Source organism: Phasianus colchicus, chromosome 9 (genome assembly GCF_987193195.1).
Source record: "Phasianus colchicus chromosome 9, bPhaCol1.hap1.1, whole genome shotgun sequence".
In the NCBI taxonomy this organism is placed as follows: domain Eukaryota; kingdom Metazoa; phylum Chordata; class Aves; order Galliformes; family Phasianidae; genus Phasianus; species Phasianus colchicus.
In genome coordinates this window covers 11,397,913-11,425,660 of record NC_143444.1, presented here as the reverse complement: position 1 = coordinate 11,425,660, position 27,748 = coordinate 11,397,913, and the positions used below count along the sequence as shown (strand labels likewise).

Here is a 27,748-nt window from a genome sequence, read left to right as displayed (position 1 = left end):
ATTCTGAAGGTTATGCTTTCTTAAGAGACAAGAGAATAATTTAGTCTCTATGTTCATTCAGCTCCTGGCTCAAAGCCCACAGGATCAGGGAGAGAAAATTCACCGATTCCAGTGAGCTTTGGTGTCAGCCTTCTGTCATTTGACCCAGTCCTGCAAACCATTCCTCTAGTGAATAATTCTGAGTCAGATGTTCTAGGAGTGCACAATTTGACTTCTTTTTTGAGACCAGAAGTGAAAAGAAATGCTGCATCTAGCTGTGGACATGCATCCACTAGGAAGAACCCTAGCACATTTCAGTTCTGACAAGTGAAAAGTCAGGTTTGTCTTGCATTCTCTTAAATTTTGTCTGAAATTACTCCTTACTTTTCTTTCCGGTATAGTGCTGCCCTTTCAACGTGTTTACTCTCTAAATGCAAGGGACAGATATCGTTATCTTGCAAAAAACCTTGGAATGGCAAATGCAGCTATTCATACAAATCAGAGCAGTAAGTGCAGGACTACCCCCAGACAAACAATAGCACTGTTAAAAAATGAAACCTTGATATCATTAATCATCAAGGAGACACAAAATTCCCCTGGTTGCACTTTAATCAGTTAATTTAATTTTACCATTTACTTCAGTGGAGCTTGTTTTTCGTTGGGAGTGTTTAATTCATTTATTTTTCTAATTTAAATCAGATGAGAAAAGCAGCACATGGACAATAATTCAGACTAGAAATATGTTTGTAAGCATTACAATGATACAGAAGGAATCCAACTGAGTAAAGAATGCAGTGATTTATAAAAGAAAAATTATCAAGAGTAAGTTTTCTCAGTGCCCTAAACACCACCCTAGCTCTTTACTGATTTTAATGATTAACGTTCATAATATTTTCTTGTGGACAACACAGGGAAACCATATTATGGCTGCGATATGAATAATCACTTTTCTGCATTTACTCCTTTTCTGCAGTAATAAATGCACATAAGGCTCGGTTTAAGAATTTCACAGTATACTTAAATTTCTGATCAAGCTGATTTGAATTAAGTCCTCCGTGCTAACCTTTTTAAACAGAACTTTACAACAGACTATAAAACTGTTGTTTAAACAATGCTTCCCATAATTGCCACCAATAAATGATACCTTTTTATTGCCGTTAGAACACTCTTGGTTACCAGTTTCCAGAGATCGCTGCAGTAATCTGTATGTAACTTTGTCTTATGTTGTTAAAAATTGTATGGTTTTCTTTTTAGAATTCAGAAACTGGAAGAGTTTAAGAAAACATGCAAAATGCTGAGGATACACGTAAGTGAAATATTTAATGTCCATCATTCATAAAAGTTACATTGTTTACATAGGGTTCATTAGTATATAATAAAAATGTCATCTTAATGAAAGATTTTCTGGCAAGTTTTTATATGTTAATTTGTTTAACATACGCTTTGGCTATACAGCTAAATAGGAATATATTTTTAAAAAATCTTTCTGCAAATAGTTGCTTAACGCTTACAAAACCTCATTACTAATAATTGGTTATTGTCACACTTGCTTGTCGGCTCGTAAAAATCATCTGCGTTTTAGACTGGGAATCTCAGGAGCAACTATTTGTAATGTACTTGCTCATTGCATAGTGACCTTGTAAACAGCTCAGGGATCCACAAATTATATCCACGTATTCTAAAAGTCATTGAGAGTTTTACATACTGCTTATGTTTTCGTATATTGAAGAAGAATTCGGGGCTGTTTTACTGCTGATGCCGATGGGATTTTTTAAAAAAACATGTCAGTTTCATACAGCAGATTAAAAAAATATAAGGTAAACACCAAAGGAAATACTTTTTGCTGTGTAACAGTATTGCTACCTCATTCTTTTTGATTTTATATATATAACATGTTGGAACTGCGCTGTACTGCTTCTTTGCAAAAGAAGAGTTTAAATTAGCTGGAACAATTAGCTAAGTGTTTACATAAAGTTAACTATGTTTGCATCAAATAAAATGTTTATTAATGAAAGCTATTATACAAGAAACATCAAAGAGAAATTCATCATACAGAAATGTACACTATATGTGACAGATGGAAAAGTGCATGCAGATTTGTCTCATAAAAAAAAAAAAAAAGGATTCAGAAACAATAATACTAAAGTTACTGGGTTTTGATTCCTATGATTTGGAATGAGTGAAAAGTTCTCTTTGAATTTACAAAAATCCATTTAACAGGTATGACTAGTACACATTAGCAAGCAAGTGGAATGAATGCACTCAGATTTTATTTTACAAGTACTTGTGCTTGACAAATGTGATATTTTTAAAGAAAAGTTTTCTTCGAATATGGGCTGGGTAGATTGCTGCCAGGTTGCTCTGGTTTTATACATAGTTTCTCTAAATTTGTTTTTAATACCACACAATTTGTTGAAGCCTCCAGTTCTGTTAATTAGACACCATAAAATAACATATGTTTTGTTAACATTCAGGAAATGACATCAAGTCTTTTATTTTTATTTTTTGGCTCGATAGATTTTTAAATGTATGATTATCATAACCTAATATTGTCTTTGTCTTCACTGCAGTGGATTTCCGATCAAACTTTTCCCCTTCTTTTAATACTTTAGGGAATTTTCAAACGTCGGGATGTTTGGCTGTAATGCCCCATGATTTGTTCTCCCTGAAAGAAATCATAGTGACAATTTATTAAACTACAGAGCAACCTGGCTTTTCGGGGTCTGCAATTCTAGTTTGTGTTCAATACACCTAGCATTAAATCTTGCTTCATTTCATCATATTATTTAGGTTATATTCGTCATGCAATTACTTTAGCTGCTAGCTTTCTGACTTTTTTAGAAGCCTATGATGGGGTTTCCATATCAAATCAGTGGGGCATTACTTGGCATGTTCAAAAAAGGGGGTTAAGAGGCTAACATCTAAATCGCACCAGCAGTAGCACATACATTGAATAGGAAGAAATCGAAAACCTAAGAAGCAACTGTATTTTAGAATATTTAAAAGGCCGTGTTTGCATGTTTAATACCAATTGTTCGCAGGTACCGTAAAAGCAAAGAGACACTCCGGAACATGTAGGCTTTAAATTAAAAAATAATAATAATAAAAACTGATGGGAAATAATACTCCTTAGATTCAAAATGGTTTATTCACACAAATTTAATAGGATATATCACAATTGTTTGGTCCATAAATATTTAGGGGAAATAGTTTCTATACAATGCATTTATCAATAAACAAAGAAACATGGACAATTTTGCTAGACCACTTACTGTACTATAAACACGAAGCTCAATATATAAGATTATTGGATTTATCAACTATATCTGAAAGAGTGCACAACTGCTTTCTATGACATGTTTGTCCCCTCTAACAGGATACACCATAAAAAGAGTTTCAGAAATAAGAGGTAAAACAGTACAAAACTAGTGAGGTGTCAAAAGGGCTTAAAACAGTTAATTTAACAAACAACACATATATCCTGATTTTTCACAAACTTACTCCCAAGGTATATCATAAGGCACATAGTAGAACTGAGTTTTAATTAGTCTACTTAATAAAGTAGATCTCTAGTACCATATATTGTTCTGTCAAAGAACAAAATTTATAAGTATCAATATTTTTACCTGTAAAAGTGTATTAATAAAGATCTCAGCCTTACCAAGGTTGTTTGGTCTGGTTAGTGGTAAATGCCCATAAGATAATAGAAATAGGAAAAGTCAAGATTTAATATCCGTAGAAGATGATAACCATACTTGCTAAATATATAATGGCAAACACACCTTTCTTCTATTACAGTGTTAACATCTCTTCCATCATCTTTTTTTTTTAAAAATAAGCTACTTTTCTGTGCTAATTTTCTAAAAACCCTGAGCAAAAATTACAATAATGCACTTTAATGTGGGCAGTGAACTGTCAATATGTAACCACACATTTATACAGCCAAAAGGACACCTTTAAAATATATTAAATAGCCACTTTGACCACCAAAAAAGAGATTTGATGGTGTCTAAAAAGTGGGGTATATGTGCAAAGTTATTCTTAACAATCCACTAAAAGCAAGACATAGATCTTGACTGTTTTTTTCCGGTTTTGTTTCTGAGACTCTCCACAATCTAATTGGTGTTCAACTACAATAAAAGGATACAAATGAACATTCACCACTGCCCAGACCATTCAGACTTTTAGCTTAAATAAAATTAAAAAAAAGAAAGTTTGCTATTGTAAACTAAGAAATGTATTGAGATCAGCATCCACAAGGCTTCTGAGTTTATCTGCTTCAAAATTATCCACTGCCAATTCCCAATTTTGTAAGAATTTTTGCTAACATTTTTGCCTTTTATACAAAGTTAAAAAAAGGTGAAGCGTATGTTAAAGATAGCAAGGAACTAAAGATTTTAAGTTTGTGTGTTAAACAAAGAGTCTGATACAATCTCAGGAAACAGCTACAGTAAATTCAAAATAGTAATGAATAAATCGTACTAAAATCATGTTCCTTAAACATCTTAATAAATTATATTTTGCTTATTTCCATTTCCCTGAAAAACTGTGATTTAACAAAAGCTCCTTTAACAGTACACGTGCTTGTGCATCGTTGGCAATCGTTTTGGTGCTCGCTAAAGTAGCCGGACGACCCCGTTTGCTTTAGTAGTACGGCACAGAGGCTGAGTAGCAAAACTGTCCCCTTTTTTTTAAAATTTAATTCTGAATCTGTGCCATCTGACTGCAGAGCAGAATGAAAACCCCTCCCTGTGCAATATGTCAGATCAGAGGGACTCCCACCTCGAGCTGTTGCTCCGCTCTAACAATACCCTTACAGCAGCGAGCTCATTCCAGAGGGCGTTTCCCACCTTTGCCCTCCGTAACTCACAGAGGTGAGCACGGAGACCCACAGCCTCGGCTGTGCTGGATGGGCCCCATTCCAGGCCCCCACCAGGTGCAGCCTTCAGTGTGGGCTGGGTGCAGGGCTGCAGGGCAGCGCTCGGCCCCGTGGGGCTCCTAGCGTGCCCGGGGGGTCGGCTTGGCACTAACGCATTAGAAAGAAGCACTGGGACTTGCAGTCTGACTACGTCATCAATTTAATCCATGTTGTATTTATTTGTCTACATTTAAAAAATAAATCGTACAAAACTTTTAGATGCATTATAAAAATAAAAGGAAATCTCGGGTTCTGGAAGTGAACATACAATCGTGAAAGCAGCATTCTTTTGTCTATAATTACACTGACTTTTATCTGGTTATCAGGGAGGGAAAAGAAACTTTTGGGTTTTGTAGTAGTAGTGGTATTCATGCTTTTTTCAAGATTGTGGAAATAAGTAACATACAATTTTAAGAGGCACTTATTAGAATGATTCAGAACTTCTCTTCGGTTGTCTGATGAATTAAAAAAATTTGAGTACAATTTATCAACAATAAATGTTCGTTTATTATAGCAACATATTACTTCAAACTCATTTGCCAAGTGGCTGCAGATGCTACACATCAAGCTGTTTATTTTCCCAAATATTTTGTGGGTTTGTTATTTTGTTTAAAAAAAAAAAAAAAAAAAAAGCCTTGAAAATAATCAAAATAATAATAATAATAATAATAATAATAAAGAAGAAGAGTAAGAGTAAAAAAAAAAAAAAAAAAACGGCAATGTTAGAAAAGGTTCGTTAAGGTAGTTTGTGAGGGGCTCCCGGGTTCGTGGCTGTCCAAGTTAGAGGTCACTGATGTCACTACAGTGATAGTGGGATTGGTCAGGTCTGTTAAAGTGGTCGCAGTGCCGGGTGGAGTGAGAGCGCCGCTGTCTGCGGAGGGCGGTGCCGGAAGTGAGGTGCCGTCCGCTTTATCGACACCCCCATTCTCCTGCCGCAAAAGGTTCCTTCTGAATTTGGCTCTTGCGTTTTGAAACCAAACCTGCAAACCAATCCCAATTGATTTCTTTACCGATGCTTGTATGTTTGTTTGATTGTTTGTATGTCTTTGTTCTTGCTTTTACGTCATCTTTTTGATGTTTGATTTGCGTGGCAAGTTGCCCACATCACTCTACAGCCTGGCTTGCTACTGGTGGTACCGGCTCACAGGCAGGCCCTGCACAAGGCTCAGGGCCCAGTGCCAAGCCTTGGGAAATCTGCTCACTCACTTGCCCAACAGAGGCAATGTTTTGCATGGCCACCGGTGTTCGCTTCACCTGGGGAGTTTTAGGGTCGAGACTCAAAGATGAAGGCAAAGGGTGAATGAGCAGATTTTGGCAAAGGGTGAATGAGCAGATTTTGGCTAAGGCTTAATCTTAATCATTTTAAAAGACTGACAAGGAAGGAGGGGAAATTACACTGTCCCTGTCATGCAGCTTGTTGATGTCGGTTACCTAGTCCTTCTTTTCTGCAGGGTTCACTGAAAGTGTTTTAGGTGATTTGTAATACAGACAGGCAATCACTGCTAATAGATTCTTTTTGTCCTTAGATCACTGCCCTTCTCTGCACACAGCTTACAACACATACCTCACTTTAACTTCTCTGAGCTAGCACACACCATTATGCAGATTTTGTTAATGTCATTTGCTGAGCTCTTTCACAGGGAAGTAACTTTTCTATGGAGGCCCTCTGTAATAAAAGGGAACAGACTGTTCCTGGAAGATTGTACTGGTCAAAGTTTACCTCCTGTATATTGAGGATCTGCTCACTGAGGGGCCATGTTAACTGCCTCACAGGAGCCCAAGGGCTTCACCCAGTATATGTAAAATGAATAGATTTGCTAGCTCTGTCCTTAATAAGGTCAGCACATAGAGACTACAGGTCCCAGGATATCCCCCGGGTCCAGACTCTGGAGACAGTTTCCTCATCTTGAGGATGCAACTACTTATAAATTGCATTTCAGTATTTGGCTGCTTTCAGGTATACATTTGGCACTCCTGTCATGTAATACCACACCCCTCTGCACACCCACTAGGGACACAGCTAGCAAAAGTATTTATATATTGCTCTCGTTACACATATGGGAAATGCTATTGACTGGCAGCAGTAGGGGAAAATTCTGTCAAGCCTGTGATGGTGGCTTCTTACCTGCAGAACTCTCTTGGTCAGGCCTGTTTTCTGGGCAAGCTGCTTGAGGTCCTTGGCATCTGGGTTGTGATTGATAGCAAAGTAGGACTTCATAGTACGAAGCTGGTGGTGTTTGAAGGAGGTGCGCATGCGCTTTGTCTTCTGGGATGGGGGATAAGGCTGCTGGTCTCTGTCCATGTGATCTGCCTCGTTCTCATTACAACCTGTTTGATAAACCAAGCAGTGAGTTAGTGGCTGTGCCTCATGTATGATAAAGGAATCAAGGCAATAATCATGGCTAATGTACTATTTGGAGGGAAGGAAGCAAGCTAGAGAGCAAGAAAGGAAAGAAGCACTAACATGGTGCAAGACTAAGTATAGATGTGATAATTAGATGAGACAAAAAAGAACTAGAAGATGACCTTTTCTTATACTTAAAACATGCTATGTCCCCTAGGCCTTTACCTACTAAGGGCAGGCATAGAAAGTTATCTCTTCTTCGGCATTTATTTTCAAACAAGTCTTTTTCCTGTGGTGATGGTTTTGCTTTGGGCATCCAAAGAGTCATCTGAAATCTCATTCAGATTTTGAAATCTCACTCATTGAAACACTCTTAGCTTGAGAGAAGAATAAAGGTCAAGCCAGCATTCTGAATGTTCCTAAGCCTTCCTCCAAATCACAAGTACCTTTAAAAAAGATGTACAGCAGGAAAGTTTGTTATGACAGTTGATCAGGAAAGCAGAAAATCTGGACTTCTTTGCTGATAAAATAAATGCTTTTGAACTCTGCCTGAGATTTTAAGTGAACTTCTTGGAAACTTTTCCTCTGTAAAGCATCTCTGGAAAGTAGCTGGTCAAGGCTTGATTCAGACCCTCCGTCTCAGTCCCAACCAGCAGCAGCTCTTAGCTGGTACTGATTAATGAGATTTCTGCAAGCAATCAAGTAAATAGTGGCTCCAAAATTTAAAAGACTTTCCCTGATTTCACTCATTCCAGATTTCCAAAGCATCTGCGAAAGATTATTTTGTTCCAGATTACACTTCCATGGGTGTGATTTGTACCCTCGAGTGGCAGTTATTCATGGACTTGTGGCATCACCACTTAGCACTGGGGAAAGACATGACAATAATGGAAAAAAATAGAAGAAGAAGAAGAAGAAAAAAAAAACCTGTATTTTTCTCTTTGGCTTAAAAACCATTGGATTACTTTCAGGATACCATTTCGTAATGATAGCTCACTTAAACAGGAGAAGCATTGAACACCTAATTGTAGCAAGGAGTACTAATGACTGAACAGCTAATTGAAAAGAAGTCAGAATGTGTGTAAACTAGACCAAGATTCATTAGTTGATGATTTGAATTTTTGAACAGCTCTTGAATTTCAGATAGTGGATTATTTACTAGGCCAAGCTAATCCCAGTTTCTCAAAAAAAAGAGAGGAGAGAAAGAGGGAGAAGACAATAGAAAGAGACTGATGTTGACAGAGCTAAAAACAGGCAAAACAACTTGAAACCAAGAGAAAATAGAAAGCTTCTTGAAGGTGTTTTCTCTTTTGAATTATAAGACAAGTCAACATGAACAGACACTGTTAAGACAACACTTTGACAGAGAATCAGGTGAATATTTAATTATAGTTAGATTTGCTTCTACTCTTGGTGAGAAGTCTATCTGCTCTTTCAAACAAAGCAAAGTGACACTTCAGAAAGCACCAGGAGTTGAAATTTACCTTAAAAACAATTTCAGGCTAGATTGGGATTATATTTACTGCTTGTTTTCACAAGCAGTCACACTGTCTTCAGTCAAATTGTGTGGGCAGTAACTCATCAGCTGCCATAAAGCAGATCACCAGATTCAGACCTCCAGTTTTGCATCAGACATTTGTAAGCTGTTTGTGTGTTTCCTTTTCTTGGATCATTCAGAGGTACAGCAGCAAAGCAAAGCAAACTTCCTCACACTCCTTTGTCCTGCTTGCTGCTTTTTTTTTTTTTTTTTACTTTGCATCTGTGATCTACTTTGTTGGGACTTTTATTTTCAAGAGAAAGAAAGAATGGGGCTCAGAGCATTCTCAGACAACTCCTGTTCATACGGTGATCAGATCCATCTCTGTTTTACACGGGTGAAACAGCATTGTGTGGCTTTGCCACATCATCCAACAGAACTTAATACCATTACCTGGAGAACCAGGAGAAAGCAGAAAATTGGGCAAGATATTGTTGCTTATTTCATTGCAATGGGACCAGGGAGTTGCTAATTTAATTTTGCTTTGGAAAGAGCTAGAACTCTTTGCTTTCTACTGCCAAGAATTTTTCAAGTCAACTCTTCTTAGTTTTTCACACACACGTATTTATTATGAAGTGAAGTAGCAGCTCTTTGAGCAACAGCTGTGTAAAATATTTTCCTAGGTAAATCTTCACCCTCTCATTTCTATATCCTGTGAGCTGTAAGTCAACACAGTTGCCTCAAAATATATATCAGTTCTATGATATAAGAGGTAATATAGAGAAAGCTTTGAACGTTTTAAGTAGTTTTGAATAGTTTCTTCCATTTTTTCACATTAATTGCAGACAGTTCACAAGCGCGAATGGCTTTAGCTCACAACATTTTGAGTTATTTATTGTTGTTTCCACTTTACAGCTGAGAAGCAGAAATCAAACTGCTAAACAACATGCAAAATAGAAAAGCTGTTGTAGTTGCGGCAGCAGAAGCCCATTTCCCACCCTGGCCCCATGCTTGGCTCTTCCACAACAAAATGCATGCACAGGTCTAAGCCTGATACTGGGGTCTGTTTTCAAATGCGCAAATTTTTGCACACAGCTCAGTAGGGCTGTTGGCCTAATCAGGGTCAGCTGCACCAGTTGGCTTTAAAAGTCTGATTTGTTTCTGTAACAACCTGCCATACCAATACAGCCAGCTTCATCAGGCCGTTCTGCCTCGCTTTACCAAGGGAGGGAAGTGCTCTGTTCCGAGGAAGCAGGGAGCTGTAGGAGCACACTCGGCATGAGCAGAGTCTGCCGGCGTGGAGCACATGGTCCAGGACAGACACGTGCTGGGGGCTGCAGGGTGTGAGGCGGTGCGGGGCTGTGCGGGCGTGTGGCAGGCTGGTACCCCTGGGAGACAGGCGGCTGCCAGAGTGCAGGGCAAGGGATGGGAAATGCATGTAGGAAGTGGCTGCCAATTACTGAGAAACTTTATCTTTCTTCTCTTTCAAGAAATAGTTCCATCCATTGCAACTCATTTCATAACTGTCGGAGGCTTGTTTTCCTCCCCTCGGATCTGCAGCACAGCAGGTCAATGGGCTGAACTCGTTTGCAGTGGATGCATGCTTTGGCTGCAGCTGTATTTTCTTGAGACCATGTGTCAGCACTGGACACTGCTAGATAATGGCTTAAAGCAAAAAATACAGCCCGACCAGATCAAATTCCTCAGCCATCTACATTAAGTGTAAGACATCAAATTAGAGCGGTCTTCTTTGTTTATTTGTTCTAAATTAGGTGATACCTCGATGAAATGGGCTATATTTTCATAGCGGGCAGTGGGTTTTAATCTCACTTTGCAGTCAGTGAATCTTCCAACCCCTGTGGTTGTAATGAAGGAGACTCTCAGGACTCGCACCCAAAAACTGTGACCGCATTCACAAGTAATGTCTCTGTCAAGTATGTAAGGGGTGTCTTGTCATACACACATTTCTGATCCTAATTCTAATGATAACTTGTCCTTAGAAATATTTCTGTTCGGGAACCTGGGGAATTCGAGTGGCCAAGTGAGAATTCGAGAGAGCGGGCAGATGGGGACCCCCCCCGCCAGGGGCCGGCACTGAATGAACCAGGGCTGTACCACAGGTTCGCTTTTCTTTAGCAGCTTTCAGGACTGATTGGAAACCGCTCCGCAGCCAGGGATTCCAATGTCATCTTCAATTAACAAGGAACAATTAGCGCAGTGATTACCCCAGCTCCAAGGTCTACGCATCAGAGGAGATGAAATAGCCTCGCACAGCCACCCCGTTCCCAGCCGCGGCCCGTTTCACAGCAGCCCCAGAGGACGTGCCGGGGAGGGCTGCAGGCTGCGCGGGGGGGCCGGGGGCTGCTCACGGATCTCCGAGCAGCGGCCCGAACTGGGGCGGAAGGAGGGGGCTGAGGCCGGCGCGGAGCTCCCCTGGCTGCATCGCCTGGGGCAGCCTCTGCCCGCTCCCTGCCCGCTGCCCCTTCCGAAGGCTGCGCTTCCTCCCCAAGATTTTGGAGAGGCGGGGGCTTTCTGTTCGGATTTGTCCTCGCTACTTTCGGCTTCCGTCTAACGAAACTCCTCTTAAAGCGCCTGATAGCGCGTAAAGCTTCCTTCCCTCCAGCCGCTAGCACGGGGTGCTCGGGCACGGCGTGGGTACTGAAGTGGCGGAAAGGGAGGAAATTTTAATAGAGTCCGACACTTGTTTCTTTCCTACCGTTAAGAGAGCAGAAACCGTTCCTGTTAATTACATTTGTTAAGGCTTAGTTATGGGGAACAACATTTATTCGTTGGCCTCTTGTGCAGTTTGATTGTTTATGTGCCAGTAAACTGGGATTGTTTAGCCTGGAGAGTTCAGTGCTGTGAATCGGAGACCTGCTCTGACTGCCTGCACATCGTGCTGGCCACGTACTAGCCTTTTCTTGCTCTAAAATTATTTTTTTGCTGATCCTTTTGGACTCTTATACTTTGAAATCTAAATGATGAAGTGTTTTTGTTAATGAAACACAAATAATGGCAACCGTATCTCCGAGGTTTCTATAGAGAAAGAGCGGTGTGGTGGTGTTTCTCTGCTTTTTCTGTTGCTTTTGTCTTTACCCTGGGAAGTGGCTAAGTTTGGGTGTTTGACATTAATGGGCACAGACAGCCTTTGAGGAGGGCTGCTGTTAGCTTTCCTGCAAAAGCTCCAACCCTCAGAGAGCTGTTGGTTTGATTTGCCAGTGGCTACGCGAGCCGGGGCCCGGCTGAGCTCCCCACGCACCACCCGGCCCAGGGGAAGCCCGAGAGCGCTCCGTGCCGAGGAGGGGTGGGGGGGGAGGCCGGGTGCGCTGCCCACCTGAGTTGTAGTTGACGATGTCCACTCCCAGGGCAGGGCTCTTTCGTTTCCTGGGCCTCCCCTTCTGCACGGTGCCCGTGCCGTTGAAGTAGGGCAGGGCCAGCCCTCCGCTCTTGGCTGCCAACTCGGTGTAGCTCAGCTGAGGGGGGTATTCTCCTTGCAAAAGAGACTCGAAGTGGGCCCTGCAGTAAACCAGGTTGTCCTTCATGCCAAAGTGATCGCCCGTGGTCAGAGTCTTGTTGCAGGTGGTGCAGGTGAAGCAGCTCAAGTGATAAACCGACTCCCTGGCTCTCATGACCATTTCGGAGGCTGAGATCCCAAGGTGGCAGCGGGCACATCTCTGCACGGAGAACCTTCTGAGGGAAACGAACGGTGGGCATCAACTAGAAAGGTCAAGGAAGACCCCGGCGCTGTCCGCCTCGCTCCTGCCGCGGGAGGTCGGCGAGGAGCCCGGGGCCGCGCACGTCCCTCCCCGCCCCGGGACGGCTCCCGCAGGCACCCGGCACCGCGGCCGTCGGGCAAACGCCTCGAGTTTTCCGCCCAGTTGACCTATTCGCTTAGGTTGTGCGGCGAGCAAAATCTCCCCGCCGCCAGCGGGGAGAAAACGAGGCGGCCCCCTCCTTTCGGTTCGTTTAGAGACCAGAAAGGCCACGGAGGAGAGGAGGCGGGGATCCGAGCCCTGGGGGAGCCGAAACGTTCGAGCGAACGGCCCCCGCTCTGTCCCAGCCGCCGTCGCCTCGGGGCTGGGCGAGGGGCACGGCCCTGCACGGTGCGGGCCTCGCCGCTGTCCGCCGCTCCTTCGGCCGGGGAAGCGGAGCGCGGCGGTCGGAGGGAAAGTTTCCGCCGGGCCGCAGGCTGCGTTTCTGCGCTTACCCGGAGCGGCGGGAGCCCGAGGCTCGCCTCTTTCGTCCTTTCCCGGGCCGCCACGTGCTCGGCCGCCCGCCCGGTGGGTAAACGTGCGAGACTTTTCCGAGGGGACGCGTGAGGGGATAGCTGGCCGCAAAAAGCTACTTCGCGAGCTTCCCGTGCGGAAGAAAAGAGCGGTTCGGTTCGTAATGCCTGGGGAGGGGACGTGATTTTGGACCCGTGAGAACTGATAGCTGTACCTGTAATAATCCTCCTTGCAGTAAATACTGCCGTCCTTGGCAAAGCAGGTGAGTTCTGACTCCAAAGCCAGTTTACATTCACAGCACTTAAGACACCTGAGGTGCCATTGTTTGTCAACAGCCAGCAGGTAATATCTGTCTGAGATCTTCCCTCCACACCCGGCGCACAAAGCAGGCTTCTCGGGACTCATGGGGGGCATGTTCTGCAAAACAACAGCGCAGGGATCAGACACGGAGCGGGGCGGCCTTGGGGCTGCACAAAGGGACCCTCCCGGGCCCGGGCCGCCAAGTTCAGCTCACCGGGGTTCAGCTTTCGCGTTTGTCTCGTCACACCGCTCCTAACCAGCTCGTGTCTTTGCAGTGCGTGAAAGCTGCTGATTAGGCCGCAGCAAGAGGAGGAAAGCAGATTCTTAGGGTTTCTGAAGTTTAAGTCAGTAGTTTCCCCATCACTTTCACATTTTGATATTAGAATGCTCCCGAAGAATAGCGTTTTCAAGTAGGGAAGCACCGTTTTGCCACACTAGGAGTTTATGGCAGAGGGTGCGCGCTTGCGTCAATTTTCTGGTAAATTTTCCCCATGCCTAGAACAGCCTAACCCCGTGCTAGGCAAAACCAGGCACTTTAGAGCAGAAATCAAAGAAAGATGACAGGTGGCGATGCGAGGGGCAGTGGTGAAGGACGCTCAGCGCCCTGCCGGGAAAGGACGCGGCCCGAGGTCAGCCCCACCGCGCGTCTCTCGGCCCGAAGCGGTGCGGGTTCCCGGCAGCTCCGGGAGCGCCGCTCGGGACAAAGGCGGGTGGAGGAACGGCGGCAACAAAAGCTCGGCCGGGAGGCTCCGAGAGGCGCCTGCTGAGAAACGGACGGGAAAAAACCGCCCCGAACTTCTTGTTCTAAAGTCGCAACCGTTTTAAAGTTGCGACTCCGCGTTCATTTTTTAAATCTGAAGTCGTTTTCCTCGCCCCCTTTTTACAGCAATTGAAAAAGCGAGTGGGATTTACATTGCAAATTCTCGCAGAACAAAGCGGGAGCTATTTAAGAGAGGAGAAGACCCCGCGGCTGAAGCGGCAAGGCGGGCTGCAGGCCGCTACTCTGTGCGCTGTTCCTCGTGCGCGGCGGGCGGAAGCCCCACAAAGTTGGGAAGAAAGGGATCCCGTTCTCCATCGGCCGTGACATTAATGAAAACCTCGGAGCCGCCACTAGAAAGGGGAGATGCCACTAAACAGAATAACCGGCCGGCGCTGCGTTCGGAAAGAGCGGTGCCTCCGTACCGATCCCGCACTCGAGACCAAAAATGGTTACGAGCAACGAGCGGACGCGGGTTGCGGGTCCGTCCGAGGGTGCCGGGGAGCACAGAGTGCGAGCAGCCCCGCAGCCCCTCAGCCCCTCTCCCACCGGCACGGCGGCCGGACCGGGCTGCTGCTGCAGCGGCTTTACAAACGTCCCCGTTGCGATTTCACGCATTGCCCCCTTACTCCAGGAAGCACACGCGGCAGCAGTTGTGAAACAAACGACTAACGGAGCCCGGCAGACGCAGCGCCTTGCGCTACAGCAACAGTGGCCGGGCTGTACAAGCGGGACAGGGGCAGGGCAGGACGGGGGCAGGCAGCTTCTCCCTTCCCCGAGGCCGGACTGCCCCGTGCGGGCCCACGCTCGCAGGGATCCCGCTCCAGGAGGTCCGGCTGCTTTCTTACCGTTTCTCGGCCGTTCATCTGTCCCCCTTTGGCCAGGCGGGACTCGGTCTTGGATCGCCTCTCCATCTCCTCCATGATTCCTTGGATGTGGCCTCCGGAGATCCCGTGGAAAAGCATGGCTGGGGGACGGAAAGGACAAGTATTTTCTTCTGCTCTGCACCCCACTATTTCCATATACAGACCCCAGAGTCTTTAGATCATCCAAAATGTTTACACCGAGGCGCACAGCACAGGGAAGGAGGTTGCAATAGGAGCTTCTCTTTGCTCAAGCACCGAGGGCTTCCTGAAGGTGTGCGGAAAACAAACAAGGGGAAGAAAATGTAATAATAATTAGTTTGAAAAATCAAAGAAGAAAAGCGAGCTAAAGGATCTGTTACTGTTCTGGAGAGCCGGGGCTCCTGACCGGAGAGACTCGGACCTGGGGCGGCAGAACCGGTCGGGAGAGAATATAGTTTTGAATACAAAGAAAGCAAAAAGAAGTGCTATTTTCAAGCAGTCCCTGGTTGCTTTAAAGTTCCCAGTGCCTGTAGGTTGGATTTGGGACTGCTGCCTTCCGGAGCTCTGTCCAATTTGTTAAGAGACTAAAGCCAGCCCATTTTTGATAATTTAGTAGGAGGAGTTCTCTCCCTTGAGCCGCCACTGATTTTTATTCAGACAACAAAGACCTGTCATACTCCTCTCAACCCCTAGTGATGGGCAAGCAGCGACAAACATCGCAGCCGGGTCTGTGGGTGGGGTGGGCTTTATTACCTCCCCCCAAACGCCGAGTCCCGCGAGGCGGCGGCGGGGCCGGGCTCCCCGGGGCCGCTCCGTACAGCGGAGACTCCGCGCCCGGGATCGGGGCTCCGGGGGCGGCGGCAGCCGGGGACTCCGCTCGGGTCCCGAACGGTCCTCGGGCACAGCCCGCCCCGCCACCGCCGGCAGCGCGGGCCCCGCGAGCCCCCCGCCCTCAGCCGAAACGGGACTTCGCCTCCCCCCGTCCCTCGCCACTCCGGCTGCCAGCGGTCATTGCGCTCAGGGGTCCGGGCGGCGCATTCCTTCCTGGCTAATCTCTCTCCTGCTCTCCCTCCCCTCCACTCCCCTTTTTCCTACTTACTTTTCACACTGCTCTTCCTTGCCTTACCCTGGAACAGCTGCCGGCTGTTTCCTGACACCTCGATCCCTACCGAAGGATCTTCCTGGCGGCAGCTCCGCGCTCCCCACTCCCTGGGGGACGCTCCACGCCGAGCCCCAGCGCGGCCGCTGCAAGGAGTGCCCCAGCCCCCACTTCCTCTGCAAAGCATCCCAGAGCCATCCTCGGGGGCTCCTCGAGTCACCTCTTCCATGTAACCCAAGATCCAGGCGGCCGGTTTCCTCCCTTCTCTTTCTCCCTAAGTAGCTAAAATTAATGTTATTTGCAGATTGAGTGTTGCTACATTCCTCCGAGTGCCAGAATACAGCTCATAAAACACAATTTCACACAAAGATGAAGTCAATCAAGTGAAATAAGCCGGGATTTTTTTTTCTCTCTGTTGGCACACTAGACCCCGGACAGCAGGGCTGCTATTTACTGTAAGTAATGTAATTAGCCCTTTTGGATGGAAATCAATGCGTTGTATGTGCGTGTGTGTTTTAATAAGAGTAATAGCTATAAAATCGACGAAGCTCAAAGGGGTGAGGGAATCTCCCTTAAAACGGGCAGAAACCCCTACCAGCCGTGGAATCCTGCAGAGCAGTCTCGGTTAAAGATGAAAAGGGGAACCAAAAAAAAAAAAAAAAAAAAAAAGAGAGAGAGAGAAGAAGAAGGAAAAGAAAGGAAAAAAAACAAAAAACAAAAAACACCAACTGTGGAGGGGGAAGGAGGAGGGAGAAATGGGCTTTCCTTGGAGAAAACAAGTCAATTAGCACAATGAGCCATCAGGAAAAAATAAAGGAGGTGATTCGATCCGGGGGCCGGGAGCCGTTCCGGGCCCCCTCCCTCACGGTGCCCCCGTGCCCTGCGGCCGAGCCCAGCCGGGCCGGGCTGCGCAGCCACTTCGTGGAGCGAGACGGCCCGGGAGGAAGAAGGGAGAGGGGAGTTCGGGCGGCCGGCGCCGGGGAGAGGGCTGGGAGCCCTCGGCAGGAGCTCTCGCCCCGCGCACGGCCGTCCGGCTGCGCGCAGCCCTGCGCCTGCCCGGCGGGCGCCTGCGGTGAGCGCAACATCTCTTCTAGAGACGAGTTTAGTTTTAGACATTGCGTGAAATTTTTCCACTGTGGTGGAACGTTCAGGGCTTGGGTTGGTTTGCTGCTAGTGGTTTTTTGTTTTGTTTTGTTTGTTTGTTTGTTATTTTTCCTCCCAACGAAATGTTCCTTTATTCCCGTTCAGCTATTTTGTGGGGATCGCTGCCCGCACCAGAGCAGAGAATGGTTTCGCGTTGGCTCCGCGCTTTCCCCCGGTCCGTACAGCAAAAGCGGTGCTCGCGGTTGCCGGACAGGGGCACCCCGAACCCCGTCCTTCCTGCGCGGTCCCTGCGTGTCCCTGCCGGTCCGGGCGCTCTGGGCACCGATGTGCCGCAGGTGCAGGGCCGAGAGCCGCTCCTTGCCAGCGCCGAGCCCGTCGGTGCCACATTGTCACCTCCGCCCGGGCTCGGCGGATCCGTTAGGAATAATTGGGCAGGCTCGTAAGCAAAGTCAGGAACGACGGAACCTCCTCCAGGCGGGCGCGCTTAATTAATGAGAGGGCCCTTCCCTTCTGCTCCATCAGGTAGCGTTAGGGATCTGCTGCTCCGCTAACGGAGGCCGGAGGTTTCTGAAGCGCTTACTGATGAATGTGTTGCCTACCTAAGGGGACATCAAAAGTTTGTTGCTAGCATCAGACGTGAGTTCTCCGTTTCCGAAGGCCCGCGGCAGCTCCCGGTACACCGGGCTCACTGTCCTGGCACCGCTCCGCTGCGGGCGGGTGGTGAGGGTGCCACGGCCGGGCTCTGTGGGAGCCGCTGCCCTTCGAGCTGGGGAGGAGAGCCCGCAACGGGGCATCTAAAGCCCAAATCGAGCTCTTCATCCGCTATGAAGCCATTCGCATTAACACTTGGCCTCCGAACGCAGTTTCTCGTTGCGGGGCGCCGCAGCACTTTGGGAAGACATCTAATGGGCAACGTTCGAGGCGTTTCAGTCAGTGCCGGATTTTTCCTTTCCTTAAGTACGTGCTCGGCCTTTGCGAAAGTCCCGAGCAGTGGGATGGGGGGGTTCGGCCGCGGGACTCTGCAGCCCAGGACAGCCCGCAGCGGCTCGGCCCGCCCTTCCCGGCCTGGCTTTGCCATCAGCCCCCCACCCCCCCCGCAGTCCCCCTGCGCTCCGGGCGGGCTGCGGCACGCGATGCCGGCACCGCTCCGCTATAGAGCTCTCATTCTTCTCGGCCACGGGCTCCAGGCTAAAGCCTATTACAGCGTGAACGATCCTGCGCTCAGTTCGGGGGATTTAGGACAACGTCTTCATGCAAATTAATAATTGACCAGCAATAATTAGAGGAGAGGGGAGGGCACTGCGGCGGGGAGGGAGCAAGGGACAGAAGGAGTTTGATTCATCCCCCCCGTTGCGAGCCAACGCCAGGAGCACGGCTGCGGGGGGGCACCGGGCTCGGTCCCGCTCGGGCACCTGAGCCCCGCTGGCTCTGCCCGGCACATCGCGTCCGGAGGATCCGAGTGCACAAACGGCGACAGCGAATGGCGATGCTGCTGCCCGTGCCAGGCGCTCGGAGCTGGGTTTGGGTTCACAATCTATCGCTATTCTGTGCTCTGCCAGTTCGTTGCGGGGCACGGGGCTACTGCCTCTCCGCCTCGTCGCCCCGTGGAGTCGAGCACACAGACAGAGAATTGAAGTAAAGTCGACTCTCTCGACGGTGATACCGAATGTAGCCAAGGTTGCTTTCTGCATTTAAATTGATTGCTTTATATATATATATATATAACATCTCGGTATTGTTTCAAATTCCCCTCTGGCGCCCATAACACCTTTTCCCGTCACCGCCTCTCTCCGGCCCCGCACCCCAGGAGCAGAGCCGCTCGGGATCAGCGCCCCGACACCCCGCACCGCTGCTCCTGGCCAGGCCGGCGCTGCTCGGGCACGTGCGGGGCTGCGCTACCCGCACAGAGCATCGCGCCGAGAAAAGCAAAACTCGGAGCGCCCGGTAATCTGAAAATGCGCACTGAGCCGCGTGTTCATTTGCCGAAGGAGGTGATATTGAAATAAACGACCGCGATGCGCTTAGCGTGGCACTGCCAGGGACGCGTCCCCGCGGCCAGGCAGCAGCGAGCAGGGCTGCGGATCGCGGTGTGCGCGCAGCGGCTCTGCTCACCGCGGCGGAGCACAGCCGGCAGCTCCTCGGAGGTTTGACGGTAACCCCCATCGAATGCGCACTCCGGGTGTGATTTAGCCATCGGAAAGTACCGTGTTTTGCTGCTTTTGGGAAGGATGTTCCTAACGGCTACGTTCACAGACAGGTGAGGGAAGCCCTTCGTAGGAAGGAAAAAAATAAGATGAGAAAGAAAAAGGAATAAAGAACACAGCTCCGTATTTATTAAAAAGAACGGCTTGGACTTTCCAGGCTGCTGTTTGTCCGGATTAAAACACCCTCACCGAATGCTGACTGCGAAAGCACTTGGGGGAACCACCATTCTGGCTGTTGGTTTAAAAAAAAAGAAAAAAAACCACAACACGACGGCAAAGGAACACCCGCAAATGGCATCGTGAGGTCTGAATCGCCGCACCGCTTATAGGGGCTCACGCAGGACCTTACCTTGCGACCTTAGGAGCTTCTGCCCAAACTGTGCCCTCCTTTATGAGCGGCGAGGGCTGGGGTCTGGGTGGGGAGAGGCGCGGTGCTCAGCCGGGAGATGGAGGTGGGTCCTTGTTCCTGGCGGAGGATCCCTACGTTAATTAAAATAAACAAGCTGCTGCGTGGAAGGATTGTTTCCCTCTCCCCCTCTCGCTTCTCTCCCCCTCGCTACATCGCTTCTGATACGGAATTGACGCGAATTTCTCACCTCTGACCCCCGCAGCACACGCATTTACCTGCCTTTTCTTTGCTGCCCGCTTCAAAATATTTACTTCGAAACAAAACAAACAAATATTAATAAAAAGAACGAATGAAAACCAAACCGGCTCCCACCTCTCAGCTTTGGCCGCTTTGCTGGGTTTTCCTGCTTAGCTGTCTCAGCTCCTCAGTAATCAGGTGAGGTGTTAATGGGAGCCGGTTGTAAATAAAACTAATAAAGCAAAGAGCATATTAGGAAATTAAAAAAAGGCGAGGGCTGAGAGGCTGCTAAAAATATTGCGGCGAGCGGAGCTGTTCCCCATCGTGTCGCTTGCTTCGTTCTGTGCTTAATTCACAGCTGAGCGGCGAACCCCGTGTTGTTGCCATCTCGCCGCATTTTTTTTTTTTCCCGAATCGTGCCGAACCAGCCGCGGACTGCAGCAACCCTTCCCACTTCTACAAAAAGCGACTCGAGAATGGAATCACTAAACAGCAAACTTCAGCCTGATCTGATGTGATATGATATACGTACTCGCGGAGCAAGCTCGCTTTGCCAAACCCGATGAAACTGTGAGTTGTCATGCAATACTACGCAGTCAAACCTGGGATAATTGAAAAAGTGAACCCAATTTAACCCATTAGAATAAAATCAGATGCCAAGTTGAATCGGAATCATTGCTTCTTAGGTGACAGGACCGATGACAATTGATCCACCGACTCAAAACAACAGAAAAATAGAAGCTCGAGGCTCGCGTTTGACACCCGGAGCCGCTCTCCCCGCGGTCTGATATCTGCCCGGCCTTCCCCGGGGCTTTCTCTGAGCTCCTGTGACAGTCTCAGCTCCTCTTCCCTGAGCTGTGTGACCGCCAGGTCGACGTGGCCAGGTTGGTGATCTATTCATATAAAAAGAAAGGGGGAAAAAAAAAATAAAGAAAAGGAAGAAGAAGAAGAAGGAAAACCGGCAAAGGATGCTAACGATCTGCTCATGAAAAGGAACCGGGCGGCGGGCGGAGGCAGCGCTCTGCTCCCGGGAAGCAGCGAGCGGGGCCCCTCCGGGAGCCGCGCCCGGAGACCGCTCCGCCCCGCGGGCAGCAGAGGGGTCCCACGGAGCGACAGCGCGCCCGGAGAAGCGCTCGGGGGTGTCGGGAGGGGAGGGGGGGCAGCGCTGCCGGCGGAAGGAGAGGGGAGAAAGCCCCGCAGGGCGTGCCCTGTGCGCAGGTGATCTAGGGTGCTCTGTGCGGCTGCGGGGCTGGGCCGGTTTGATCCCTCGGGTGGCGGGCGGTAAATCGCTCCTCAGCGGGAAGTTTAAGCCGGGGCGGCCCTAGGGATAGAGCAGCCCGGGATGGCGGCGGGGCGGCTGTTGCGTGGCGGCTCGGTGCCCGGCCCCGCTCCCTATAGCGCCCGAGGCGTCGCCCCTCTCCCTGCCGCAGTGGTTCTGGTAGAGCCACCTGCTGCCCGCGCTGTGCCCCTCACCGAAGGGTTCCGCAGGCGACGGGAAGCGGGCCGGGGGCGCCGAGGGCCGCGGTCTGTCCCCGCTGCCTGCTGCGGGCAGGCCCGGGCTGCGCCGGCCCCGCGTTCGAGCACAGCCCCCGGTGCCCCCGGGACTCCGGGCTCGCCCCGCCCGGCCTGCAACCCCGCTGCTAACACGGCCGGGATGGACTTCAGCTCTAAAACGTGCTTCTTTCCCGTCTGACGGACGTCAATATACGAACGAAATCCATTTGGATGTGTTCTGTTACCAGAAGGCTGCGCTGACGTTCAAATGATCTAAATCTTAACATCTGGAAGCCTGTACGAGCATCTTTTTGGAACAGGCTTCGAGACATTTCGTTCAACCGGAGTCGAGGATGGAGCAAAATAGGACACCGAGCAACTGACAATAGTTTCCAGCCCAAACGAAACCGCCCTATTCGTCTGAAAGTACGCAGATGAAAAACGCCTCTCCGCGTAGCGCAGCCCGTCGTGCCCCCCGTCCCGTTCTGCAGCGGCTCCGGGACGCCGCCGCCAGATCGGGGCAGAGGGCCGGGGCCGCTCGGAGCCGGGCTCCTCCGCGGCTCTTGGGGCGCCGCCGCCCACCAGCACCGCGACGGGACGCGTCCTGGTGCCGCCCGGTCTGGGAGCTGATCTGGGGGAGATGCTGTGCCAGGCAGTAAGAGCAACAGCGCAGATAGCAGTGGCTGCAGTAGGAAATAGAGGGGTTGCCGTGTGCACGGAACAAAGGCGGAGGAGCGCCCGCTCAGGGTCCGTCCAACGCACAGCAGGGCTCGGCACCTCCCGGCTGCTCGCAGATTTTTGTAGCATACTTTACACTTTGTATTATGCTTGCAAACAGAACACTTTCGTCTTCCAAAGCCTTTAACAAACTTGGACACTGATCAGATAGTCGTTCAATCAAATACGAAGAATGTAAATCATTCAAGAACACAGGCCAATCTGCCCAGACAGTCCTCCTCCCACCCCATCTCAGGGCAGGCACTCAGCCCAGCATGAGTGTGCGGGGAAACCCGGAGCTGCCTCGGGTCAGACCCAGCTGGAAGTGTGGCCCGGCCGGGTCTGCTCCTCGGCACCCGGTAGGGATGTGGCATCCCGGGGGAGCTGTGAGCTGAGCTCAGCCCTAGTAGCAAATTGCCCCTGGCTGCAGCTGTCCGTGAAAGCACTGCCTTCGTGCAGCACAGCACACGGTACAGTATCACTGTCCCCTGACCCCTCCAAAAAACAATCCAAACTCCAGAATGTACCCAAAATCAGCAATATTTCTTACATGTTTTGCTGCATGCAACAGTGACAGTAAATACACCCGGAGGATGTAAATTATCGCATACACCTGCTTTCCTGACTTCTTTCCAAGTGAAATTCATGGGTATGACCAGATACAATCCAACAGTGGATAAACCCGTTACTTGTAGCGATCAATAATGCTGTGCCAAAACACACGCACACACCGTTCAGTTGGTGCTTTATTGCAATGAAAGCGCAGTCACCGTGTGCCGGCTGCAGGCACGGCGCATGGCAGCGTGCTGGTGGTGGCAGCCACGTGGAGCTATAAGGTGTGCTCAGGTCCTGCAGCCGTTCTCACTGAGTGCAGAGGTGTTCATGGTCACACATAGAAAAAAGAGTTGAAGCGCTTCTTTTTCGACTGGTCTCTTACGTTAACTTGCTCATATGGACACTGCAGAAGAAATAAAACAAGCCATTATTGCATTACTTAGTAATCAGTATGGAAAAGCCCGGCTCGGCTTATGGTTAACAGGAATTGTTAATGATATATAAATCATTTGATCTATTGTGCCCTCCAGACTAAAAGGAAAATAATGGCAACCCCAAGCAAATGGTCCTAATTAGCGTCCAAGAAACCACTTCCTAAATGTATCCTTCCAACTCATTCCAGTTTGACTGTCCAGAACAATCTTTTGTTCTTAAACTTCTTTATTTTGTATGTAACTGCAGAAATGCTGTGCATACCAGAGCTCCCAGAATAGCTCAGCTGAGAGCACAGCACGGCACCAGGAGCAGAGGGGAGAAAGCACGATCCTGGGCTCTCAGTACATCTGTAACCATGTCCTGATCAATTGAAACTCTTTGTCCCCAAAGCTCTGCATCCTGACAGCTTCCCTACATGAAGAGAGAGATCTCACTGAAGAAACAAGTCTTTGCCACTCGGGCAGCAACTTTAAAAAGGAAAAGCTAAAGCAGAGCCACAGTCAGCTGCGCATATTTGAACTGTGTATCACACGTGTTCACCTCCTTTCTCCACTGCTTTCAGAGGGATCTTTAGGTTAAATGCACCATGGCCAGCCCCGTGTATACTGCACCCTGAGTGGTACTCACATGAAAGTTCAGGCACAGCTGTAACGAGAGCCTGCCTGGGGGATGACTGTGGCCTTGGCCTTGTCTGTCCTGGAAGCAACAGAACTGGTGCTCCTTGGGCGTATGGAGCACAAACCCACAGTTCTCATCAGATGGCCTCTATTGCTTAATGACATTCATCTACTGTTCTACCAAATCCTGCACCTTATGTCACTTCTCCATCTTGCTACAAAACATAGCTTCCAAAGTTTGAAACACTGTTCTGGAAAACTGAGCCGTCTTTGAGACAAATCCCATCTCACATCCCCGAAATAGGAATGCTTGTTGGACACAGGCTTTGTGATATACTGCTTCTTTTCCTTGGCTGATGGACTTGTTGTACAGAACTTCCATAAACCAAGAGTCAGTCAAATAACTCCTGTGCAGGGCACTTCATGCTATTTCTAAGAGATAATGTCAATGGGAAATGCTCCAATATTTTAAGAAAATCTGCCAATAACCTTCCCTGAACTTAACATGTCTGAGATCCTCTCCAAGGCAGGGCAGGACACACAAGATGTGTTGCCAACTCCTGCTGCCCCAGCACCAATAACGTACAAGTCACAGGGATGGCACCCAGGCAGGGCTGGGGCGCACAGTTTCATACTCACATGTCTGCACGCAGAGCCACAGCATTTACCTCTCCGCAAGTGGGCGGCCTCGGTGAGCACCTGGTAGCCCGTGGCTGGGTCCACGTAGGTCTGCCGGCCCGCCTGTGGACAGACACACAGCTCAGCCCGGAGGGCGTCCGGATCCCCGAGGTCCCACCACTGCACGCGGGTTGGATACAGGGAGCGCTTCCACTTCGGCCGCTTTCCCTTTCTGCTCTACTTCCTCTTCCCTTTCCGAATTCCAGCCTCTCGCATTTTACTTGTAAACCATCTCACGCAGTTATCGGACAGCGTCTAACATCTTTCGCCGCTTAAGATCTTCTCGATCCGCAGCCACGCCCGCTCCGAGCCCCGGGCCCCGCGCCGCACGCTCCCGCACTCGGACGGGCCGCACTCGGGAGGCCCCGGAGCGGCGCGGGGCGGACACGGAGCCCCCACGGCGTCTGCGCGGCGCTGCCGGGAGGGGCGGCTCCTTCCCGGGGACAGCGCTCCGCTCGGGCCCGGCGTTCCGCGCGGCCTCCCTCGGCCCCAGCGCCTCCCTCCCGGAGCCCCCGGCGGAGGGTCCCGGCGCACGCCCCGCTCTCACCGCGGCCGCCTCCCGGTGCAGCTCCACGATGCGCCTCTCCAGCGCCGTCAGCTGCGGGGCCGGGGGACGCCCCGGAGGCGGCGGGCGGGCGGCGGCGGCCGCGGCGCTGCGAGCGGCTCCCGTGGCGGCTCCCGGGCCGGGCCGGGCGCTCCGGGACGGCCGCCGTGCGCTTCCGGGCCGGGGAGGGCGGGCGGGAGGGGAGCGGGGGCCGGACCAGCGTCCCGGCTGTGCCCGGCGGGTGGCAGCTGCGAGGGGCGCGCGGAGGGGCTCGTCGGGCACAGCACGGGCAGGGCTGGCGGCAGTGTGTCCTTGTGCCCCCGTGTTTGGGTAACATTTACAGACGGACGGTCACATTGTTCCCATTCCGTGTTTCAGCACGGCCTCAGGTTGCACGTGGTGTTTGAGCTCTGTGACGCCCCTCTTCGTGCTTTCGGCCCAGTCACCACGCGCTTGCGGTTTCCCGTGTTCCTGTGCTGGGCTGCTTAGCTCTGGCGCCGCGGCCCTGGTTTCACACAGCTCCTTCCCTCTGACCGCTGTCTCCGAGGAGCAGAGCGCAAACCGGCAGCGCAGGAGCCCGGTGCTGCTCCCCACCTTGTGCCTTTTGCTCGGCCTCCTCCAGTCCCGTGTGCTTTGTCCCACCTCTCCAGCCCCGAGGTGCCCCAGCTCCCCTCTCCCTTCCTTACCCATTTCCTTCCCAGGCAGCGCTCGGCTCTTTGCTCCCTTTTTTGGCCTTTCCAGACATGATAATTCTGGTGGGACCCCAACACAAACTGTTCAAAAGAAAAACTGGATGTAAAGTCATGTATTCCCCTGACTCTGAGCAGTCCAACTGAAATACTGCCATCAAAGAGTTTGGCTGCACTTATCCAGCTGGCACAGCAGGATATATAGATACATGGAAACAGGGTTTGTTACCGTTTATGACTTGGCCAGTTCCACAAATGTTTTCCCCTGTGTGGCACAAGGCGTATGCCTGAAGCATGTTGCTTCCAGTGTGTTGTCTCCTTGCCAAAAACGCTGCTGCTGCAGAGCAGGGGACATGAGTGCTACCTGAAGTCACTGCAACTACTAATGTGATTCTCAGGAGCTCAGGGCAAGGGAGATGTAGGCCAGTTTTAAAGACAGTGCATTACTAGCTCCACCTTTGTGTTTATGAAAAAACTATTTTTCAGCAGCAGTAAATAATTTTAAGTAATTATCCTTAGGATGGATTAACTGTGTTAAATCAAAATTTAATTTTGTTTGTAAGTGCATGTAATGTTCTGTGGGTGTTTTCCAGGATCCAGAAGTGTACACAAACATAATGCCCAATCTGGGAGCTTGTTTTCTGTCCTAGGTCTGCTTTATACTCCATACAATAACCTTATCACTCAACTCAAGAAAAACAATCCAGGAAGCCAGCAGCCAAACAATGCCATAATCTTAGTGCAGTAGAAGTTTAAATCTTTGTATATGACTGAATGTACCACCTCTGTGTTTATGTGCCCATGGCCTCACCAAGCTCAGTCCCATGTACCATGTCAGAAGAGATGTCGTTCACTGACCTCACAGCTCTGCAGCAGCCTTTAAGCGTCCAGCACACCTGTTTCTTGATGGCTGTGGGTCTGGGAGCTTCCCACTAACTGGGAATCTAAATCTAAGCCCTTCATATCCTATTATTTGAATTGCCACCTCCCCCCCCCCCAAAAAAAAAAAAAAAAAAAAAGTGGTAATCAGACATTTCAGTTGGGTTTGAATGATGACTGAGAAGGAACCATGGACAAGGAATGCAGCATGACAGCCACTTACTTTGTTCTTAAAGACTGAGTTGGTGGACAATGCAGTTTAACACTTCTGACCATAAAAACCAATACTAATTTAAGGAAATCTGTATTTAGTAAAATGTCAGGAGTGGAAGATGTGTTGTTTCCCAGCTGAGCAGCCCATTTCACAGCTGGGTGAGCTGTACACTTCAGTTAACCAATGCAATGAAACCGGGCTTGTTTTGCAGATGTTGGTTCCGGTTCTTTAATCCTAGTCTCATGTAACTTCAGCAGCAGCTGACAATATCTCATTTTTCAAGGAAAAAAAAAGACAATACATTTGAAATGAGCAATCAGTGCTATTTATTTACTCAAGACTGCCCTACATTCTGAGTGGGTAAGAAGGGACTGGCGGGCAAGGCCTGTGTTGTCCACTTGGCTTGAAATGTCTGCAGCTGGCAGCACACTGTTCTGCTCTCACAGAACTGCCAGTGAGCGCTACTGAGATACAGAACTTCAGATGGGCAGTGCTGGCTGCTCACTCCTAACACGCAGCCCTGTGCCTGTGCAGCAGGAAGGTCCCACCAGCAGCTCTGGGGCTGGCTGGGAAATCCTGCGTGTGTTGGGGCTTCTGCAGTGAGGGCCTTGAAGTCAGCTTTGGTGACTGACTTCAAGGTGAAGCATCACAACCAGAATCTGAAATGTGTATTTCAGTGAGAAGGTGTTGCCAAAGTTTGTTCTTAGCTGGCAGTACCTCCTGCTGGCTTTGTGTGGCTGAGCATGGTGATGCATTGCGCAGTGAGATGAGGGCCACGCCAGTGGTCACGTTTGCTATTGAGCATCTGGAGATTGTCAGGCTATAAACTCCCCATTGCAGTGTAATGGTTCCTTTGAGATAATGGGAAGTTCTGAGGAGACAATGGGGAATTACATCCTCAAATCTTTGGTGTACGCAGAGATGCTGAGCTTATGTAGATGCATTGCAGAATGTACTGTCTTGACAGCATGTTTTGGGGGGACTGGAAATGAGCGTCACCTGTCAAGAATAATGTCCTCTGCATGGTTTCTTTTGTGGCATTTCAATGGAAATGTGTCTTTGTTTGCCACTTGGCCCCTTTGGACTC

The 27,748-nt window shown here is 49.4% G+C and overlaps 2 protein-coding genes across 5 annotated transcripts; both read right to left on the bottom strand.

Moving 5' to 3' along the window:
* Window positions 1–2,180: 2,180 nt before the first annotated feature.
* On the bottom strand, window positions 2,181–19,805 carry LHX9 (LIM homeobox 9). Of its 4 annotated transcripts, none has more exons than XM_090146146.1 (6): window positions 19,603–19,805; window positions 14,850–14,968; window positions 13,159–13,361; window positions 12,053–12,408; window positions 7,023–7,225; window positions 5,618–5,877 (listed from the first exon to the last, which is right to left on the bottom strand). In XM_090146146.1, exons 2-6 carry the CDS (start codon window positions 14,964–14,966, stop codon window positions 5,620–5,622), a joined length of 1,137 nt encoding a protein of 378 aa, XP_090002272.1. In that variant the 5' UTR covers window positions 14,967–14,968; window positions 19,603–19,805; the 3' UTR covers window positions 5,618–5,619. The 4 variants fall into 4 exon arrangements, with proteins under 4 accessions (XP_031451667.1, XP_090002272.1, XP_031451666.2 ...); XM_031595806.2 differs by lacking the exon at window positions 19,603–19,805 and adding an exon at window positions 15,946–16,205; XM_031595807.2 differs by lacking the exons at window positions 5,618–5,877; window positions 19,603–19,805 and adding an exon at window positions 2,181–2,644 and having other exon boundaries at window positions 14,850–15,570.
* A 2,973-nt stretch (window positions 19,806–22,778) lies between these two features.
* C9H1orf53 (chromosome 9 C1orf53 homolog) lies at window positions 22,779–25,864 on the bottom strand. The gene is made up of 4 exons (XM_090145906.1): window positions 25,798–25,864; window positions 24,883–25,190; window positions 24,297–24,398; window positions 22,779–23,008 (listed from the first exon to the last, which is right to left on the bottom strand). The coding sequence occupies exons 1-4, from the start codon at window positions 25,862–25,864 to the stop codon at window positions 22,937–22,939; spliced, it is 549 nt and encodes a 182-aa protein (XP_090002032.1). The 3' UTR covers window positions 22,779–22,936.
* Window positions 25,865–27,748: the final 1,884 nt, after the last annotated feature.